The sequence below is a fragment of the Armigeres subalbatus genome, unplaced genomic scaffold, assembly GCF_024139115.2.
Source record: "Armigeres subalbatus isolate Guangzhou_Male unplaced genomic scaffold, GZ_Asu_2 Contig1528, whole genome shotgun sequence".
Lineage (NCBI taxonomy): Eukaryota > Metazoa > Arthropoda > Insecta > Diptera > Culicidae > Armigeres > Armigeres subalbatus.
Window position 1 is genome coordinate 54,212 of NW_026942317.1, and position 22,796 is coordinate 77,007.

General features: G+C 36.8%; 2 protein-coding genes across 2 annotated transcripts in view; one reads left to right on the forward strand and one right to left on the reverse strand.

The window, feature by feature from the left end:
• LOC134202930 (serine/threonine-protein kinase PRP4 homolog) overlaps window positions 1–6,403 on the forward strand; it is a 57,297-nt gene extending 50,894 nt beyond the window's left edge. The window contains exon 9 of the transcript XR_009977381.1: window positions 6,312–6,403. The gene's annotated coding sequence lies outside the window, so the exon portion shown is untranslated. The remainder of the gene's footprint in view (window positions 1–6,311) is intronic.
• Window positions 5,412–10,637, reverse strand: LOC134202931 (uncharacterized). The gene is made up of 2 exons (XM_062677936.1): window positions 10,315–10,637; window positions 5,412–7,211 (listed from the first exon to the last, which is right to left on the reverse strand). The coding sequence occupies exons 1-2, from the start codon at window positions 10,448–10,450 to the stop codon at window positions 6,349–6,351; spliced, it is 999 nt and encodes a 332-aa protein (XP_062533920.1). The 5' UTR covers window positions 10,451–10,637; the 3' UTR covers window positions 5,412–6,348.
• Window positions 10,638–22,796: the final 12,159 nt, after the last annotated feature.

The following is a 22,796-nucleotide window of genomic DNA, read 5'->3' on the forward strand; positions in this document are numbered from 1 at the left end:
TTATCAATAACAAAGTAAAGTTTCACAAAATAGACCCTGTATGGAAATTTAGCAACCCAGTATGGGGCCCTAAATTTGGAGACTCACGGCTAATTTTGAGTTGCGTTCTTATTTTACATTCCCGTTTAGATACCTCCGGTGTAAAAGTGGGTCCCTATCAGGGGCCCGGAAATAGCGATAGGGACCCAGATGGGGACTCCCGTGGAGGTGCTCTTAGGGTCGATTTCTTCACCTCCACTTAGGAGCTGCCCATATACCACGTGGACAGTTTAGGGGGGAGGGGAAGTATGTCGATTGTCTACGGTCCATACAAATTTTTGAAAATTTAAATGAGCAAATGTCCATGAGCAAATGTGACGCGTGGCTACAAAGCAAGACCATGCTGAGGTTGGGTGGGTTCGATTCCCGGTGCCGGTCTAGGCAATTTTCGGATTGGAAATTGTCTCGACTTCCTTGGGCATAAAAGAGTCATCGTGCTAGCCTCATTATATTGTCTATCTGAAAAAAAAATTAGAACGCTTTTTTTTACCGAAGTTGGATTTTTCTCCAGATACAGGCAACTTTCCCAACTTCAGATGTAGTGCGCTGGATTCGCCTAAACAAGCGATAAACAACGTATCAATTAGTTTGACAGATAAAACTTCGGAAGAAAGTTCGGTTCGGAAGTCCCGACTTCCGAATTCTGATTTGTACTCTAACTTTCACCTACTCAGTGACTGAGTAAAATTGTAATGCCATCTCTTTTCTTCCCACGGAAATTTTACTCAATTTCCGTCAAAAGCAGGATTACTCATAGTTTTGAGTACGAATGCAAACCTCGCAGTTAATAACTGTGGAAGTGCTTAATGAACATTAGGCTGCGAGACGGCTCTGTCCCAGTGTGGGGATGTAATGCCAATAAGCAGAAAGCTTAGACCTTAAACCATCTTTAAGCGTATGGGTTAGCACCGCTTAAGATGTTTTCGTCACCTCCGCTTAACTCCTAAGCGGTGCTTACCCATAGCGGGGGTAAAGAAATCGGCCCTTAGGACACCGGAAGAATCAGGTTATTCTTCTTCTCCATGGCTCTACATTCCAACTGGAACTTGGCCTAGCTTTTCAACTTGGTATTCTATAAGCATTTTCTCAGTTATTAATTGAAAGCTTTTCTTTGCCCGCCATTGCATGAGTAGTATGTATCTTGTGTGGCAAGTACAATGGATACACTATGCCCAGGGTGTCGAGATTGTTTCCAACCCGAAAACATCCTAGACCGGACCGAGAATCGAACTCGCCGGACTGGAAATCCTACGCTTTTGCTCGCAAGGCTACTGAAGACCTCTAATTGACAACTAATCACTACACAAATTCGCATTTTTTGAAAGAGTGTTTGTGGTATTGCTCGGTGTTGCACTACCACAATCATATTTTTACGAAGGACGGAAAGAGACCGTCGCCTAATTTTCCTTGTATACCTTAATTTGCTGATAAATTTAATTTAATGGCGAATATCATTCAGTCGATGCTCTTGCAGTATCTTTAAGTGTGTTGTGCACATATCAACCTCTAAATTTCATAGTTTGACGATTAGAACCAATGTCGTCAGTGGAAAACCACCATCAGACCATATAATTGCCTCCCACTTGCTTGACAATCTTTAAACAGTGTCGTAGATTAAAACATTTTTCCAATTGCTCATTGCACACGAGGTTTACCGTCGCTTACAACGATGTTGATCAAAAGTTTATCATTAAACAGATTTGTTTTGTTTGCCATTTCTGAATACTCCAACCAATGAAAGCCAACGCCTTTTCTTCTGATTCTTCAACGATCTGATATCGGGCTTCTTCGCTGGGCACCGGAAGAACAACCCAACTAACAATTTTGGTGCTAAAAGCTTCAACTTCTAGCCTTTGGCTGTATAATATTTTAATAAAAGCAGCCAATGCTGAATAAAAGAAAAGCCTCCGCAAATAATCCCTTAAACTTCAACTCGACTATTACCCAAATATCTATCAGCTAGTCAGTTTGTGCCGAATATATTTCATTTTTTATCGTTTATGCAGCTTTCATATAGTCATATAACAGCTCTGTCTGAATTAGCAACAATGCTTATCGGTTAAGAGCTCATGTATGTAATTAAGTTGCTTGTTAGCAACTTCCTATATTACGGTGAGTAGCATTCACAATGAAAATGTTTTCGCTGTTGTTATAGCACTAACAATATAGCGTAATGGCGCTATAAATGAACCAACGAAGCTATTAGGCAACTTCTGTATCTTTGAAGATTGCACAACGTTTAAATAAACCTTATACTGCTCCTTTTAATAGCTTATCAGTATGGAACGTCAAAACCGCAATGTTTACATTTGATTTTTGTTGCCGGAGCTGTGTATGAGCTATTGATTTCTGTAACGCAGCTACAAAGGTATTCACCTGCTTTTATAGCAACTGACAAAGCGCTGTCATTAATGCTAGCAGATAGTGTAAGAAAACAAGCCATTTAGAAGCGACGGAAGAAGTTGACGGCTACTGTTAAACGATTAGCAGCAGAGTAACATCTATACAGATCGAGAAAATGTTGCCTAAAAACAGTTTCAGCGATTGATGATGCATAAAAGTTAGCCCACAGAACATGCTGACAGATGTTTGAATAATGGTTGAAATAATGCTGAAAGCATACTTTTTAAGCTTATGTGCTGAAAGCAGCATGTATGCCTCTTTCTAACGTTTATACAGCATGAATCTGAAAATTGCGTTAGTAAAACAACCTATAGGGTGTGCGAAGAAGCACATCCATAATTTTCTTTGTTATTTACATATGTCAAAGTGACGGTGATGACAGAGCAGCGGCCATTGAATCAGGAGATCAGGAGTTCGAATCTAGGTAGCAACAAAATTGATATTTGAGTTTTCACAAAAAAAAAAAACATTGAATGAACTCCGAAATTTACTCTCCTCTCAAATAATATTTAATCAAAATGAATTCAGTGGCTGTATAAAACTTATTTAACAGATTTAAAAAATCTGAATAAGCGCCATTGAAGCGAATTATATTACTAAATGGTTTAAAAAAGATTGAGAAAAAATGTGTAAAATGCTGTAAAGTAGTTGTGCAGGCACGCCAAAAACAGCTGAATAGATTCGCCAGATTTGCTGGTAAAAGCATTGAAAAGAAGTTCTTGATCATATGTATAGCACACATATTCAGCTTGAAGCCGTATAGACGAGTTGAAATAACATTTACATTGGCATTAAATGTTAGTTGGGAACCCCTGTGCAACAGTTCGTGTTCTAATTGAACCGTTTGTTTGAGAAACTGCATATGTAACATTTTTGGTCAAAATGAGATTTTTATATATTCTGAATCCTCGTCCAAAAATACGTATTCTGGCAAAAAATACGAAAAAAAAATTTTTGTTCAGGAATGTATGAAATTTTTTTCGTTTGTTTGAGAAACTACATATATCCATGTACTTTGAAGAGCAATTGTGGAGTACTGCTTACATTTTTTGCACTGAAAGTGCCCCAGGGGGTTTAGTTTTGCCAAAAACTATTGAACTGTATCGAAGAAATCGAAAGATTCGGTGCAAATTTGTTCAAAAACAGTTTTTTGTTGTTTTCTCGAAATAGTGTAAAATGGACTTATGCAGTTTCTCAAACAAATGATTCAATTGTTCAATTCGAAACAAACAGTTGAAATTTCGACTAAAAAAGCGCCCTCTTTAGGAGTGTAGGAGCTTGGTTTCCAACCTTTCTGATTCATTGCAATCTGTTGAGCCATATGGAATTTGGCAAAATATCGTGATTCTGTCGATTTCTGTACACTATATATATGTCACAATCTATGAAATCTCAATCTTGGAAATCTGAAATAACTCTTTCGAATTTCGAATTTAAAATCCAAGACTGTTGGAAACGATTGGACATCAAATTTTTCATCAACACTTCCTACTGGACGTCATATTTGGTATAATATATGTATAACACAAAGACGACGCAGCAAAGCCAAAATAAAAAGATGAAAGTTATTCGTTAGTTAAATTTTATTTGGATACCGGATAGTTTCACATTAAAAAAAAACTGTACGAATAAGGAAATGCAGCGCAAGATGGACATATGGGGCAAGAAGGGCATTCTATTTTTATTAAAAAAATTAAACAATAACACATTGATAACAAACAACGATAAAAAAAAGGCAAACACTGTTTGGAATCATTACAAGCCATGAAAATAAGCTTATCGAACTTGTATTACAAGTGCGAAAAAAACACGATTGGACAGGCAGCTCCCATCGAGAAGTTATGATAAAACGCATTGTTCTCACTCATTTTATATTGGAGACCATTTTTTTTCGCACAGCTGTATAATGCAGTGCCTCCCGCATTTCATCATCAGAACCAGTGCCTCCCGCGTTTGGAGCTTCTTAAAACGAATTTATCATGGGATATAATCTCCCGCTTCAGTTCTTCATCATGACAGTTTGCGAAAAAAGTCTTTCACGGTATGCTCACGGTATATCGTAAATGTATACAGAGATGATAGGTGTGAATTTTTTTTTCCTTCTCTTTTGGATTTTGGATGAAAACATAAGCTAAAACATATTGCTTTGTTACTCGCTTTTCAAATATATCTACGTATGTTAGCAACGCTTTGGTTTGGTTCAGAGATAATCCACAAATGAAAAACAATGTTGGTCCAGTTTTGTCGATTATATATAGAATTTAGTTATTTCCTTAGAGGGAATTATATTGGATAATATAACCCTTCTCAACAAAATCATGACTATTTTTCAAGATAAATATGTAGACATTGATTATATAAAAATAAGCGAGAATGGACAAACATATGAATTAGCTCAATGTAGAACTTTATGTATTACCCATATAGTAAACATTGAGCTCAGTTTTCAAATAGCTAAAATCGATACTTGTTTATTAGTGTTATTAAATGTGTATTCATGCCAACATACTAGAGGAGATCCTAAAATGTTGGATTTGTTGCTTAGGGTAACCATCTTGCCCCACATTGCACTAAACAAAGAAAATCCCGTGAAGTTGCATTCGTTTTGCCCAACGTAAATTGGTATTTGTCAACAAAACATGCCCGTAGATTGTAATTTAACTAACTATTGCTCATGTAGGGGTGATCGGAGCAATATGGGCCACCTAAGGAAATCGTCCCGAAAAGCGCTGAAAAGCTCAACAAATCATCATTCAAATGTAGTTGACTTATACTAGGGAGTGTTACCTTTCATATTACGGTGATGAATGGTGATAAATGCGTTTGGAAATTGTTGGAATGAACTTTTGAAAATGTATTGATTTCAATGTGTGTTCCCAACTATACGGGGCAATATGAGACACCCATCCAAAACGTTTTTTGAGAGGAAAAATGTGTTAATATGGAAGTATATGATATTCCTACAACAGTTTAGAGTATTCCATACCAAATAAAATTAAAAAACCGCACAACAGCAGACCGAACCGATTTGCGCCACTCTTCACTGTTTGAACAGCCATATTTCAATTGATCATTGGTCATTTTTTATGTTTCGATCGCAGTAAATGCGGTGTTGTAATTTTTCCGTAATGAATTTTATATAGATGATAATATTCTTGTATTTGCAAACTGAAATTTGAACTTGTTCGCATATTAAGGCATGATATCTTGCTCTGTGCAGGTATGCCCATGATGCCCCATAGAAACCGCTTTTGAAAAAAAAGTTTTATGATAAATTGAGATTTGTATCAGTACAAACATGTGTGCACAATATTCAATTATATTGGATCTTTTGATTGTGATGTATTTTTGACCTGTATTTTAATCAGTTTTGTGTCAAAACCTTATTTATAAACTTCAAATCTTATAATAATTTTACATATGCTGTAAAAATTTACATTTTCAAGGGTATTTTCATGTTCGAATTGAATTTTAATGCAGTTTTCAGGTTGAGGCATATGTAGAGCATTCTCCTAAAGATCATATAACTTTTACATGATAAAACTTGTCAATAAGCTCAAAATGAGAGTAGCTCATATTGCCCCTATGTGCGTTAACCGCAACTAGACACGTAATCCGGCGTCTCATGACGATGATTGCATATAGTTTTTGAAAAATAAATGTTTTGTAGACACTTTGTGTTAAGTCCACACGTTGCATATGTTCAATACTGTATGTATACATTAGTTTTCATTCCAAGACATTTCGGATATCATGGAATAATTTTTGATTTGAACAAATAACAATATGTATTGTGTCGCATTCATCATGAAAAATAATTCTTGTTCGATATTCAAAAAATCGCATCACTATGCATAATAATCTTTCAGCTTTATGTAGCAATAGAAGCATCCCTCCAAATGGCACTCAAACGCTATCCAATGTGAGCGGTATCAACAGGCACTCGGTAAGCATCTTACTATTCGATAAGGCAGGTAAATTGTCCACGTGTTTATACCGTATGTATAGCTTGTACATAGTGATTTTCCAGTTATTGTTTTCGGAGGGATCTCTCCGTAATCCAATCATGCTTTCAAACTCTCCCAGTGTCGTCAATCGATTGTCGAGTCCCCTCCGGTCGTTGTGAACCACCCCTACCGTCAACACCAGCACTCCGTTCTCCGATATTCGACCCTGGCAACCATCGAACATTATGTTGGGAACTAATTGAAAACTGTACTGGAACTTGAGGCTCAAAATCAGATTCATAATATCCCTGTGCCCTCGGACTTCCTCGACTCCTTGCTGACTTTCGCTTATTTCGAGCATCACTGAACACATGGCATCGGACCAGAAAGCGCTCTCATCCAACGAGTTACGATTCCATTTGAGATAAAACCATGTCGTGTAGTCTAGTGCCAACAGATTGACGGGGTATTGCTCCTGTCCCGGATCGGTTGTGTCATATCCTGGGCCATTTGTTTGATTTCCCATAGGTCCACCAGTTGCTACGAGATTTTGCATGGTGCTATTGGAAGAGCTAGATTCTGCTGACGTAGACGGAAGGACAATCGTCTGGGGGTCGGAACTCGGTGTGCTCCCAGCTGGCGCTCCATATTTGACTCGCCAAAAGTTGATGCACTGCTTTATCAAGCCTGCTTTTGTACTCTCCGGTGGGAGTTGTATGTTGTAGCTCTGCAGATATCTGTAGATGAATTCGGGTTTCACGATGTTCTTCGAGAGCAGTGAAGTGGCATCACGGCAGTTGTCGAGCATGACATTCAGTGATTCTGAGAGGCGAAATAAAGAAAAATCACATTAGTTAAATGAAATTGTGCGTGTGCTCGTATTACTAGAAAGAAAACTCCTAAATATGCAGAGGCATGTGCAAGTGCCGTATTTTAGAAAACTGTAAATCATGAGGTGCAGTCAGATTTTACTCGTTGGGCTACGAAACCTTGTGGAATACGAGATGAAGCGACCCAGGGCCAAAAATCTCATAAATAAAGATAATTCAAGAAAGTTCAACCGTAATCCTGTGTAACTTTTAAACACTGATAAAAAAAAAACTAATTCTGAATGTCAGAGTCAAAGAATACCATTCAAAACTGAAGAGTAAAGCTATTAAGTCACTGCTTCTGTAGAGTACAGTGAAACTGCCTTGAGATGATCGATGATGTTCTATGACTCGATATCGACGCATAGAAGCAAATTATAAAATATGCGTTAAACAAACATTTCTTAGTAACTGTGACAAACGGCCCCTTCGAAATGCATCTCGAGAATTTTCAGTTCCATTTGATATTTTTATTATGTAGTCGATGGTGAGATTTCTCAGGAATTACAAAAATTAGAGGAAGCCTAGATTTGTTTATTTGTGTGTGCTCGCAACGTCATTGGTTGTTTGAATTATGACTGAGACTTGAGACATCAATGAAAAAAATCAGGTCGTTGCTTTTGAAAAGCTCGCAAAATGTTTGATCAATGCAAGGTTCTTTTTTAACGTTTTTTAAGTTACAAACACAACGATCACCGCAAGTTGTTTGAACTTAGCTTTATTGCTGTTATCATAACTGGTTTCTCGTGGGCCAAGATAAGAGAGTAAAGTTATCGGCGAAACTGTAGATGGGGCGGTTAAAGTCTCATAGCATCAGTTTTGCTCCCCATGTACATGGTGTGGTGTCCTATAATCATATCCAACCCGTTTATTATTGAGTTGTTAGTGACGTCATTATAGTTATTAACCAGCTAATAGAGTAAAAATAAACAAAAACCTGTTTGTCCAAAATATAGTCAATCAGCTTTTTATTGTTGAAGTGGTTCCAAAACGCTTACCACGGGCCCACCTTATGTACAAGTCAGACATCACTTTCAAATGATTTGAGGAGCAGGCCAATTTTGGTATTAGTCTAAATCAATGAAATCCTGATTAAAATTAAAAATTAGTAAAAAGTACGAATTTTAGTTATGAAAATTGAACGTTCACTAAAAGCAATTCGATATCTGAGAAAAATAGTTCTGCTCAGCGAACAGAGTTATTCGTAATTATTGTATTGTTCCATTTACTCATAGACTTTTGTTTAATTTACAACTCTTCGACTTCATCCCAATAGATCAATTAAAATCATAATGGTGTGCTATTTTTGAAGCAAGTTTCATAATTTTTACACATCTGTTGCAAAGTGACATTTTTTCTCCCTAGGCTCCGTGTTATGTTATTCTGCAAAAAATGATATATGTAATGGTCAAAACATATTGTACATGACACCTGTTTTAGGACTTACTTGAGAAACTCTGTGCTTGAAATGTTGCAAATGATACAGCCGTAAAACATAAACAAGATGGAATGGACAAATGAAGATTTCTTAGGGTGGTCCTAATATGATTCTTAAAACGCATTGAATTAACAAAACTGAATTAATTTAATTATATTTGGGAAATTGTTTATAGGAAAATCAGTTTTCAAAACTCATTTTTGCAGATACAACAAAACAATTTAGGGATGTGTTACGACACCGCTTTAAACACCAATGGTAGTCATATTCTTTTGTCAAAACCGTTATCGTTTCATCGTAATCTTGTGTTGACTGCGATATATAATACTCAACAAAAATACAATTTAAGCTCTATCTGATAAAAGAGGGGCAGCCGGCGAAGAGTACTCTCTCTCTCTCTCTCTCTCTCTCTCTCTTGAAATTAAACACTCTCATCGAAAAAATATATGGTAGGCGTAGTAGACCTTTCTCCTATATAATATTTAAAGTTTTGATATAATTCGGATTGATATAACGAATAATTGTTGTTTTTTACTCAGCAATAAGAGTAAGAGAAGATATCGAGGTCCGGGTACAATTATGAAATGGCGAGGATATACATCGAGTGGGAAATTTGTTCTAAATTGTGTGTAAGAGTAGAGTAAATATTAACGGGCAAGGAATTAGGTTTACTCCTTGATTGGACAATTTGCGTATCTATCTAGAACCGAAGTCAGGAAAAAAACCCGAATATATTACGAACTGACAAAATAGCCGTATTGTATTTATTTAGTTATATGACATTGTGGCAAATATACGTACGAACACGCTTTCGAACGAAAGTTGATGCGCATTCTCATTTACGCCATCAAATTCAAATGAGGAAATGATTCAAACGAATTGCAATCGATCGAAAGTTTAGTTCGTCCGCAAACATGAATAAGAGTGCTTGACCCATGTTCTTGTTTACGTTCGAACAAAAGTTGATAATAGTATTCTCGTTTACGCCAACAAAATTTAATGGAGAAACGGTTTGAAAGAATCGTATTCGTTCGAATGTGTCGTTCATCCGTAAACAAGAAAACGGGTGGCTTTATGATTTTTTTTTAGTGATTTTGCCATTAAAAAGTGTGCATTTTTATTAGTGTAGATTCTACTAAAAAGCTCGTAATTGAAATTCATCACCTTCAAATTATGTTTTCAAGGTCGAGTAGTAAACATGTCGTTTCTACTATCCACCTTTTTGTGAGGCACCCTAGTGAGTGCTCTTCAGCATAATAAATCACTCTTACCGCTAAAATGTCCGATCAACGACAATCAATGAGGAATAAATCATAAATTGCTCGTAACGATTGATTAAAGCTCAAGCACGCCCAGTTGTTATAAGACCTCTGTTCATAATCAATCAACATGGATATGATCTCGAATATTGGTGTATTTGTCAAATTTGCAGCTCCATCAGCTGATAAGAAATTAAAATTAGTACCAATAAAATAGATAGCAACAGATAAGTCAACTCTTGGCACGGCACGGGGTAATTTCCTGTCTTAAGAATCTCAAGCTGCTGTCTATATAAGAATCCAGAAACACTGTCGATCACTTTCCACAATAATTATTATTGAAGATAATTCCTACTCACTCTCAAGCGTAATCTCCTTGATAGTATTTTTAGAGATGATATTCCCTATGGTTAGTGTGACTTTCCGCACCTCGGGATCGGTTTGGGTGAAAAAATCCGCAATTCCATTGCGCTCGTGATCGGACGATATCACCATCTCGATGGAGTACAACGCATTAAGTACTTTTACAGCTATAATTTCTAACAAACAGAATTATTTTACTGGAGAACTGATTTTAAGTACAAAAATATTCACAATCTTGGAATAAAATAAGAGAATCAAATCTGTTCACGCAAGAAGTTTCCATGTTTTGTTATGATAGATGGCCACTTCCCGGTTGACGTTTCTATACGATTATGTCAATTTTGCACGCAAATTTCGTTTTCCTTATTTCTCTTTCTTAGTTTGTGCTAGCAACACTGCTCCTTGGTAACCGTACACGGAAGAAGAAAAGTACCCAGCGTTGAGTTTTTTAAACTTACTTTTAAGTTATTTTGACGTAGGACTACATCTGTCTTTTCTATATATTGGGGTACACTTTACGATTGTGAAAATAAGGGATCGTCACGAAAATATGATAGACTATGAACTTTAATATCTCAGCCGTTTCTCGATGGATTTTCAATTTTTTTGAACCATTCGATTAAGGATGAAAAAACGCTTCTTTGTATTTATATGAAAATACTGGTTTTTAACTATTTATTATCGAAAATTGATAAAAAGTTAAGAAATAGGTAAACCAACCAACATGCATCACTAGCACAGACATCAACAATCAATCACTTGTGGGTTTGGATCTAATCCTCAGTTTGAACCAGACATCATGCACGCGTACAAAAAAGGATGATATTGAGCAACGGCTGCTACGCGCACATATAATTTAGGGCACGCGAGTCTCACGAAGCTTGTGTACCTCACATTAACATTCGTGAGTCGCATTGAGACATATCAATGCGATCAGCTCATGCGCTGTTTGCCATGGCAAACCTTTGCAAACAGACCATTCAACCATTGACCAATACATAGACGGAGTGGTGGCCAGTTTTCCGGGCACCACTATATACCCCTGGGGAGTGAAGCATTACAATTAGAACAACCACTCGACTGTTGAGAAGCCCCTCAGTTCGAACCACGTCAGTTTGACAATTCTCGCTTAACTTTTCAAAAGGACCTAAGTAACATTTTTTCCATGAATTAATTTGAATAGACGAATCCAAGTAAAAATAAGAAGAAGACGCACGACGGTCCTACAGCACAGCATAGGGAGATCATTTAAGTAAGTAAAAATAAGAAGAAGACACACGACGGTGTTAACTTTGACAGATCCTACAGCACAGCATAGAGAGATCATTTTAAAATGCTTATAATAAATTCTAGACAAAATGTAATTAAAATCTGATTGATGTACGGTACGGAAAAAGTTCTGAATTACATATCTGGAAGCTTATCTTAATTTTTTGAATATTTTCCAAAAATGTATCTATCATACAGTTCGGAACTTTTTCCGACTTTTTCCGTATCATACATCAATCAGATTTTAATTACATTTTGTCTAGAATTTATTATAAGCATTTTAAAATGATCTCTCTATGCTGTGCTGTAGGATCTGTCAAAGTTAACACCGTCGTGTGTCTTCTTCTTATTTTTACTTGGATTCGTCTATAGCGCAATCAACAGAACAACATGAAAGCTATTGATTGCAGTATTCAAATTAATTCATGGAAAAATGTTACTTAGGTCCTTTTGAAAAGTTAAGCGAGAATTACGATTACGGAGTTAATTTCGCGTTTCGCGTTTGCTTCAAGCATCGTAATTATTGCTTTAAAGTGTAATTCGTGTTCGTGGAAACAAAAATCGGTCTGTGCGAGTTGTAAAAGGGAGCCACAGTTACAGTAGTTTAACATAGAAAGCGATTCAAACCACGGAACAGCAGAGAAGAAACTAATAGAGGTGACCAACATCATTCACAAAGAAGTTCCTTTGCTCCGACATGTTTGAACAGATGAAGAAGCGACAGATGGCCATCCTGTGCCAATCCGGCGCCCAGCTTTGCGGCTCTTGATTATGAAAAATTTCAGAAAAACTCTGATCCCTAGAGATGCTGCCCGTGTGAGGAAAAGGCAATATTTCAAATGAAGTTCCGAATGAAGTGATTCTTCAAGCTGCATACGCCGGCGGCTTCGTCCTTGGTCTGCTACAAAAATGCATTCCGTCTGCAAACTCGTTTGGAATTACTTGTCTCACAACTAGGAAACCCAGGTATGTAGTAGTTAATAATCTTTGGTTTTTATTGCTGTTTATTTATTCCAACTGAACTACATTTTTCAGAAGTTGAAAGCATGTCACCATGGCACCCCTGGAGAATAAGGTCGCAAATTGTCGACCGCAACTACACTCCAAAAACTAAACACCATAAGCGCACTCAACACAATTTGTAAGATGAGAATTATCCACTACGCAAGGATGGTGCCAGTGGTATGAAGTTTGTTGATACACCCCTCACATCTGCGGATTGTAAGTTGGAGACACCGGTTGAAAATCGGAACTATTTTATCATTCATCTAATTCAGCAGCTAGGTGGTCAAGTATGAATTGCATCTTAAGAATTGTATCAAAGTTGAATGGAGGGCATACACGTTTCCCGTGGCAGAACACCATTGGCCAATTAGCTTGTGCTCAGCCTCATGCTAGACTATAAACGAAGCTTGTATGTTCTCAAGCCGAGCGGAAAAAGAAGCGGTTTAGTACAAAGAATATGCCACCTTGGCCGACTAACGTGGATGCTAATTTGAAGTGATTCATTCGGCGGATTATTAAATGAAATAAAACAAGTATAAAGAAATAAATTAGATTTAACGAATAAAAGCATATTCATACTACGCCATTTATCGTAATAAATATCGTGTTTAAGTAGAGAAAGATAATTGAATGTAGGAATTGGACATCAAGTTACTTTTTATCATAATTTATTACATATAATAAACGGCGTAATCTGAATAGACTTTTAGCATTGTTATTATTGTCTGTATGAAAAGGGTTAACCCTAGGCTGGCTCACCTCTGATTACGTATAAAACAATGTTACGAATACGAATTTTGAAAGATGTCGTTTGTCGGATTCTCGCTTGGGATTTCGAAAAAAAACCTTTTCATAATACGAATTGAATCCTTCTGGGATTCAGAAAGGAGTACTTTCGGAATTCCGAATTTGTTAATATTGGTTAACTAGTTGATATTTGGTTGATAAGTTAATATTGGTTAATTGGTTAATATTTATTGATTGATTTGATTGGTTAATATTGGTTGGGATTGATTGAATGAATGATTTTATTGACTAAGATTTATTCATTGGTTGAGATTGTACTGATTGATTGAGATATATGTATTAAGATTGATTAATTTTACAATTCATGTCAACTTTGGATTGCAATTTGCAATTCGAGCCTTTTTGCAACGAAAATTATTTTGAGCTCTTAGTGTAGTGTACTTAATTGTCATAAGACGAGTTTATACAATTCCATTTAATTCCACCACTTTATTGTATCTTCGACAGATACGTATTTCGACCTCAACAGTAAGGTCGTTTTCAGTGTCTCGTACTCGTAGACACTGAAGACGACCTTACTGTTGAGGTCAAAATACGTATATCTGTATCTGTCAAAGGTACAATGTTGTGGTGGAATTGTACAAACTCGTCTTATGACAATTAATTCGAGCCTGTTCTTGACTTCTGGAGTAAGTGTGTGACATGAAATAAATATATTTTGTATTTTTGTAATTATTATGATGATATGGTTTTAATAAATTAAAATTTACTATTTTTATAATTATGAATAATAGATAGGATCGCGAATGGAAGAGCAGGTTTACCGACTTCTTCCGAACTGAGTCAGCAATTTTCATATGTAATAGCTTATCAATAGAATATTTTCTTGTCGATTGGATTATCAATTGAATCCCGGATCGTTCTTAGCGGTAATGGTTTTCTTTTGATGATCGTCGTCGGAGCGATATATCTCGTTCGTTTACCATGCGTTCGATGTCCTCGCTACCAACGTCACTGCCACTTGTCGCTGTTACATTGCCATGCTGATTGTCCTTGGCCACTTGGCCACCTTTGAATATCATCACACCGAGTTTGTGTTGAAAGTATTGGTATGCTTGTTTCAACACCATGCAGCAATGTGATAACGTCAAGTAACAGGTCTCCACTTTCTCAATTTTGTTCTTGTGCAGTATGGCAGTTAGTAGCACCATAGGTAACGGCCTCATTTAGACGCAACATATCGGCGTTTGATTCTTTGAAACGGGCACGGGTAGTCGTGAAAAATGCTTCCCTCAAACAACAAGTCATTTTCAAACGCTGGCCCGTGTCGATTACGAAAGAATACGCTTATGCGTTCGCATATCGTGCAGGAACGACGCCAACGACACACTTCATTGAAGGCAGATTCTTATTAGGGAAGATCCATTTTTTTTTTTTTTTTTTTTTTTTTTTTTTTTTTTTATGATGGTCCCATTGGGCCATAATATGTCCCACCTCCACCCCATACGCTTTGTTTGAAGTTGGGAGGCTTAATAGACGAGTTATCATATAATGATATTTTTTTTAATGTCTTATTATTCCATCATTTATTTGTCTTACATCGTTCTCGCTCCCGCGTATGTCCATCATAACGTCAATCTACAGGTCAAAAGCTAGAGTTAGATCAATCCATTTAAAACACATCTTGCACATAGTCTTTTGAATAGTCTTAGGTTGTTTGCATGTTTAATTTCAGTGGGTAGTCTGTTAAACAATTTGAATCCTTTAAAAAATACGCAGTTTTGAGTTCCAGCTTTTTTGAAATTTTGCAGTCGTAAATCCATTGCCCTTCTTGTGTAATGATCGTGTACATCCGTCCCATATTGAATATTTACTGTTAAATACGCTGGCAGTAATCCGTTTTTCATTTTGAAAATAAACTCTAGTGTCTTCATGATAATTCTTTGTTCAACTGTCATCCAGCAAAGACATTCCCGCATGGCGGCTGAAGAAGTTGTCCGTTCGACTCCCAATATCAATCTCATTGCTTTGTTTTGTATCCTTTGCATTCTACGTTTTTGTCTTCTGTTTGCCAGAAACAGTACAGATGGACAGTATTCAAAGTGTGGTGCTACAATTGCTTTATATAGCATAATTTTTGTTTCAACGTCCAAGAATCCATTCAGCCTGCATATCGTTCCTAGTTTTCTGGCCGCTTTCTTTATAGTATAGTCTACGTGCTCATTAAACAACAGTCGATCATCTACAATCACGCCTAAATATTTCAAGTTGTCAACCTTTTTAATTTCCTCCCCTTCAATTTCCTGAATCAGTGTTTTCTTCTTTATTTCTATTGGTTATGATCATATATTTTGTTTTATCTACATTTAACTTAAGTTTCTTCGATTGAAGCCATTCACTTATTTTATCTAGTTCGATTCTCATATGATGATACGCCTCACTGAAATGATCCGCAATAATAAAAATTACTGTGTCATCAGCAAACATCTTCACATTGCCTACTGTAATGTTCTGCTTAATGTCGTTAATGTATATGATAAACAATAGTGGACCAAGTACACTTCCTTGTGGAACACCCAATTCAACTTGAATAGCTTCTGACAGTTCTTCTCTATAAAGTGTTGCTTGTTGCCTATCTGTTAAATAACTTTTGAACCATTCCAACACCAAACCTTTTACACCAATTTTCGCTAGAACCATTATCAACTTATTTCTGTCTATTGTTTCAAACGCTCTTTTTAAGTCAATGAACACTGCCAGAATCACTTTATTATTCTCAATTGCTTGTTTCCACTTAAACAGTAGCAGGTTGAGAGCTGTCTCACATGAGTGGTTTTATTCTGAAACCTGATTATTCATTAATCAAAACTCTTTTATTCTCGATAAATACACAGAGTTGTTCTTTTATCAGAAGTTACAAAACTTTCTCATTGAGTGGTAACATGTTCATTGGTCTTCGATCAGCTGGGTCTGAGCAACTTTAGGTAACGGAACTACAAATGATTTTTTCCACATCGACGGAAACTCTCCACGCATCATTGATTTGTTTATTACATCCAAAAAACTGAACTTTATTACATCGAATGCATCCCACATGACTCTAGTATTTAGATTATTCACACCTCCACACATCTTCAATCCTTTCACAGCAGTTTCCAATTCAGTCATAGTAATCTCGTGAAATAAACTCCATTCATCTTCATTTCGTTGACTGCTCTCAACATTTCCATCAACGAGGTGAACATTTGGAATATTGTTGTGAATAGCTTTGATGCTCTCAACAAAAAACTCATTCAGCTTATTCGCAGTACTTGTATCATCGACGATTCCCTGGTTTTCCACAAACTCAACTCCTGGATCATTATTTTTCCCCGGTTTCAACACTTTTTTCAAAACTTTCCATATTTTGTGTGAGTCACCTTTACAGTCTTGTATATCTTTGTTGATATACTGCGACTTTGTCTTTCGAATTTTCATAACATATTTATTTCTAATCCTCTGATATATTTGCCATTCATTGCGATCGCCTGTCCTTCGAAACGCAGCATATGCTCTATCTCTAGCCTCTTTCATACCATGCAACCTCCCATTATACCAAGCGCAATCATTATAAATGTCTACCACCTTGTCTGTAACCAACTCATTCACCGCCGATTCTAAGGACTCGCTCAAAATAGATGCACAATCATCCGTGGAATCGAAGGATTCAAAATTTTGCATCTTTTCTTGCAGCTTACGACACAAATTTTGCTTTGAGTATTTTTTCCAGCATTTAATCTTAATTTTAGTTGAGTTTCTTTCCAACGTTTGAGATTGACATGAAAATCCAATCGTTTCATGATCCGATAACTTGTCACTCATCAAGTCGAAGGCCATTATTCTATCATCGTTTGTAAATGCTAAGTCAATCATGGTACTGCTTCTGATATTAACGCGAGTGGGAAATTGAATGACTTGTCTCAATGACACTGAATCCATAACATTTTTCAACTCACGCTTGTCACATATCTTTAACCAGTCGATATTGAAATCACCAACAATCAAATTCTTTCTTTTATCGTCAAGCACATTCGGTAGCCACGAGTCTTCTAAGCACTGTAAAAATGTTGCATCACTTGCGCTGGGAGAATGATAAACTGCACCGTAAATACCTGCCATACTTCCAGAAGAAATATCTACGGCCAAAAACCAATTACTATTTATACATTCATTTGAAATTACTTTCCAGTTTATTCCGGATCGTATAAAACTAGTTACACCCCCTGTGTGTCGCGAAGATGACAGACAATTTATCATATCATATCCTTGCACATTCAGCTGACTAATGTCATGATCCTCGGTTAAGTGCGTTTCCGTTAGTATGACCAGTGTTGGATTGAGTCTTTTCAAAAGTAATCTAATTTCTTCAATATGACTGCATATTGCTACATTAGCATAGAGCACCTGTAACTGTGGTTGCTAAACACTGTAGTCAATCAGTTTCTTCCTCTTCTCTTTCATCTTAACATACAGTGGACATTTATCACTCCACGCAGCATGATCCACTTTGACATTCTTGCTTCCATTCAAATTCACTCGCTCACAATTTATACACCTTACCTCGTTTGAATTGCATTCTTTTATTGGGTGCTGACCAGCGCACCTAGGACATGCTTCGACCTTTGCCGTACAGTTGATGCTTTTATGATTGAAGCCGCAGCATTTGTAGCATCGCACTACATCTAACGCATCCACCACCAGGCAGCGATCCCAACCACAAATCAGTTTCTTTTGCTTCATAACTTTGTTGAACGTAACCGCATCGATCTCAACAATTGCATCATAATTTCCATTCACTTCCTTGTCTTTCGCAAAAAATTTTCTCAACTTGAAATGCTTCACATCTTCCATGACCTCATTATTGTCGATCAACGTTGTTCTAAGTTCTGCTTCATTCATCTCTTCAGTTATTCCTATGATTTTTATCGTGGGCTTCAATGCATTGTGTATCTCAACCTCACAACAGTCACTCAAATCATGTTCAATTTTTTCTTTCAACTTCAACATCATGGGGTTATCCTGTACTTCTACTAGGATACTACCGTCTTTTCGATTAAAAATATCTTTCACCTTGTAATTTGATGGTTTAACTTTTTCACCAAGCAACTTTCTTGTTTCACTTGCATTCTTTGAAACTTTCGGCCTAATTACAATTCTTGGATTTGGCCTTTTTTGAATCACTGTACGCACAGCTAGTGTTTCTTTCACCGATAAGACTGTTTTCGGCGTATTTACCGAAACAAATTCTTCAGTATTATTTTTCACCACATCAGCAAAAGAAGAAATCGTTCCGTTGATCAAACTATCACTACTCATCGGTAGCGGAGTTGATGCGTCAGCCAGCACTCTTTCATTCACTCGCTTAGTTTTATTTGCCGAACGTAAATTATAGCGAACTGTGTCACATGAAGGTATTACGGATTTTTTCCCACCTCCGCTCAGTTCTTCTTTCAAAATTCTGCGCACCCTATCATCAAATCCTTCCATAAAATCAATCACTCCTTTAATTTTTGACACACTTAACAAAACTTCATTCATAATTTTTTGCATCTCGCTTGTATCATCATACTCATGCAGAGCAATACATGTATCACATGCATTAGCATTTTTCATCTTTTGAAGTTCATCCAGTTGCTCGGGAGTGCTGTTTGGGAGACAATCCCAGTGGATTGTTTCTTTGCAACGACCAAAACACTCTAGTGTATACTGATCTGATTCCAAAATCACTTCATGACATTGCGCGCACAATTTCATCGGGGATTTTTTCCTCACATTCTCTTTACTAGTGGAACCATCTCTGTTGTTTGCACTCTCAACGCGAGACATTTGTCTCTTTGCTCACACTTGCTTGTTTGTAGAAATACAATAGACTTCCGCAACCAAGTAATCTAATCTTCTTATACATGAACAACTATTTTAGAAACCAGCTGATTTACACTTAACAGAATTACACATATATTACATAAAATTGTACAGATTGAAATTCCTCGTCAAATGAATATATATTGTATAATACTTATAACATAAAACACATAAATAAACTGGGATATTCTGACACACTTATGACAATGCAATCCATTGCCGCTCTGACGTTATCTAATTTTCTAATTCTGATTCTACGTATCACAATTCTACTAATTCTACGTATCACAAAAATTGGCCAACCCCCTCCATCTATGTCACACTTTTTGTATAAAGTATCCGAACATTTTATATGAACCGTTACACTTTAGGAAACTCCCCCTCCTTCCTCCAAGCGTGACTCATCAATAGTATCACCATCAAGATTGATAAGCATAACGTTGCACTCGCTGGCAGTATTTTTATCCAGACCGTAGACAATGGCAGCTGCTATCAACTTATTGATGCTACGCAATCAATCCGAAGATGGGACCGATATCCTTGGTAGCCTGACTCTACGAGTTACTGAATTAAATAGGCAGCATTACTTTATAACAACGACGTTGGACACTGTTTTGCCTAAGTGCTTAATGTTCGTCTGGTAGCTGGACCGTCGAACTTGTGACCGATTAGGCACTTTGTTTGCGGGAGTTGCTACGATCTAACTGCGGCTGTCTGTGCAACATATGTTTTTCTCATCGCTGCTTTTTTCGATTATGCTTGTCAATGAAAATTTCATTTAATAGATATCTATTTAATAGATACTAATCCAGTTGTGGGTTTATGTCAGACCAGGGGAGCGGCATATATGGCGGTTCGACCAATGAACATTTTGGTAGCGAGAAGGATGTTTTCTTTCCCCGAGTCGGTCGGTACACGATGGAGGTGTGCGATGCTCCTTGTGATACAGAATGACCTCGATTATGCTCCTACTGTTGTTGTGCAAACCACTGTAAATAAAGTTTGCAATTAGGGTCAGCGTTATTTGGAATCCAGAAGCATATTTTTCCCAAATTCCTCGCGACGTATCATATATTGAAAAAAAGAACAACAGTACCATTAAATTACAGATACTAACCGTTTTTTTTTTCGAAACTGCCGATTGTCTACCGTGCTGCTCTGATTGCTGTCGCAGCAAAACGATGATCCTTTATTTGCTGCATCATCCGATGAGAAGACGACATAAATAAATACCCGTCCATCGTGATTGAACTTTGGAAACATTATCAAATGCTTTGATTCTATAGGCTATTTTGGAAGCTATAGTTTTTTTTTTATTAATCACTGATTATTGATTTCTTTACAAGGAAAATGCAAGTGCAACTTTTCAGAATCAGAAGAATCAAAAGTGAAGCGTGAGAGCAAAACAAACAGGCAAAATGTCAAAACGCCGGGAGGGGTAAGACAACTCGCTGGTAAAATTAAATGTAATTCGTCACCCACGAGGGTATTTTTCTCAAAATAAAGAAGAAGACATGGTGCCCGAATTTAAAATGGTTTGTACCGGACATTTCGGTCTATGAATTAGTCTATGATTCAACCTCAACGAACCAACATTTTATATGAAGAAAGGGTTGACTATAAAAATAGCACTGTTGTTATCCCGTGCCGCCAGTGGCGATGCTTTATTAAATTATTGGGAAAGCGCATTGGGGAAAGAAAATTGGTTCTTCTCAGAACTAGCATGTTCTGAACAGAAAGGTTTAATTGCGGAAATGGTCTGTTTCGGTGGCATCGGCGTTTGGCGTGGAAGCATGGCTTCTGTTAGTGATTGCATCCATTCAAATTTACGGGCCTAATTTATTGAATACAAGAAAGCTGCTTAGGGCCCTCCTTAGCCGTGTGGTAAGACGCGTGGCTACAAAGCAAGACCATGCTGAGGGTGGCTGGGTTCGATTCCCGGTGCCGGTCTAAGCAATTTTCGGATTGGAAATTGTCTCGACTTCCCAGGGCATAAAAGTATCAGCGTGTTAGCCTCATGGTATACAAATGTAAAAATGGTAACTTGGCTTAGAAACCTCGTAGTTAAAAACTGTGGAATGATCACTAAGATTGATCACTAAGCTGCGAGGCGGCTCTGTCCCAGTGTGGGGATGTAATGCCAATAAGAAGAAGAAGAAGAAGAAGAAGTAGAAGAAGAAGAAGAAGAAGAAGAAGAAGAAGAAAAAGAAAGCTGCTTTCCGCCGCGCGACCCATTTTGATCGGGATTCCGCAAAGAGCGGTTTAACCATTTATAAGGTAGTGGCAACTATATTGTCACCAACAAATTATATGTTTTTCTGTTCATTAACAAGAGCTCTACTTATTATTTCTCGTGTAGTGAATATATTTACTACCTTGTAATCCCCCAGATAAATTGGAGCCATAAAATTTTAATGTCAATTTGAGAACGGTTTTTTACGAACAGATCGTAAGTTTCGAGTGGAAAATGGATTTTCAGTTATAATTCGTTAATAAGGATGACAAAGATATACTTTTTTCTTATTGGTAATAATTATTTTAAATTTTATGTGTTAAATTATGGCGTGATTAGCGTGAAGAATACTTTGCCTTTCTTGTATATTTAACGTAAAACCTAATTTTTAAAATCTTTTATTTATTTTTGTTGCATTTTCCCGCTTGCAAGGCATTGGCAAATAACATTCTCCGACATTGTCTGCGGAATCCCCATTTTAATGCGAGGCATAAAAAAATAAGAAAAACACATAAGAAAGATCGAAATAGCACTTTAGGGGGATAAATTTTATTTTTTCCATCAATTCATATGCATTTGCGGTCATTTGAATGCATTGCTGCAAGCCTGCAACCACCGAAAAATTTTTTTTTTCGTTTTTGAATTTTTTTTCCCAAGGGGGGACCCTTGGCAGAAAAACTATCAGAAAAATATATTAAGCTCGTTTAGTGGAATGCATTAAATCAGCTAAGACAAATTAAGTACTGTCCATTTAATTTCACCAGTTAATTTTCGTTATCTTTGCAGATACGTATTTCGACCACAACTGTGTGGTCGTCTTCAGTGTCTTGTACTTGACTCGACTTGAAGAAAACAATCGCAACTTACACTATTTATACTACGCTAGGTACCTAATCTAATCTTATTTGCCTACTTTATTTACCTATACAGTAAATTACTTTATTGTTTAGGTAGAAACTTGAAGAGCCAAGAGCTGCCATTTCCCTGATCCTTATTCAACAGCGCTGTTTGTACCTGTCGGTGGATTTCCAAACTCTCTTCTACATCGAGTTTCCATGGGGAAGAGACATTTCCTAAGATTTTAATATTTGATACCGTAATTGGGTGATTTTCCTTATATATAAGGAATATAATATATTTATTTATTGTCGTCAATCATGTTTGTAGACCGTTTGATACAGATTTTAGACAGATTATAATAGCGAGTGCAGCTTCAACGTCTGTTCTCTGTGGTGCTATCAAATTTGCTAGTTACGATTGAGTTTTGCATTTTGAAGAAAGTTTATTCGGGTTATTTTGTATAAAATGGTGGCTTTTGTAAAA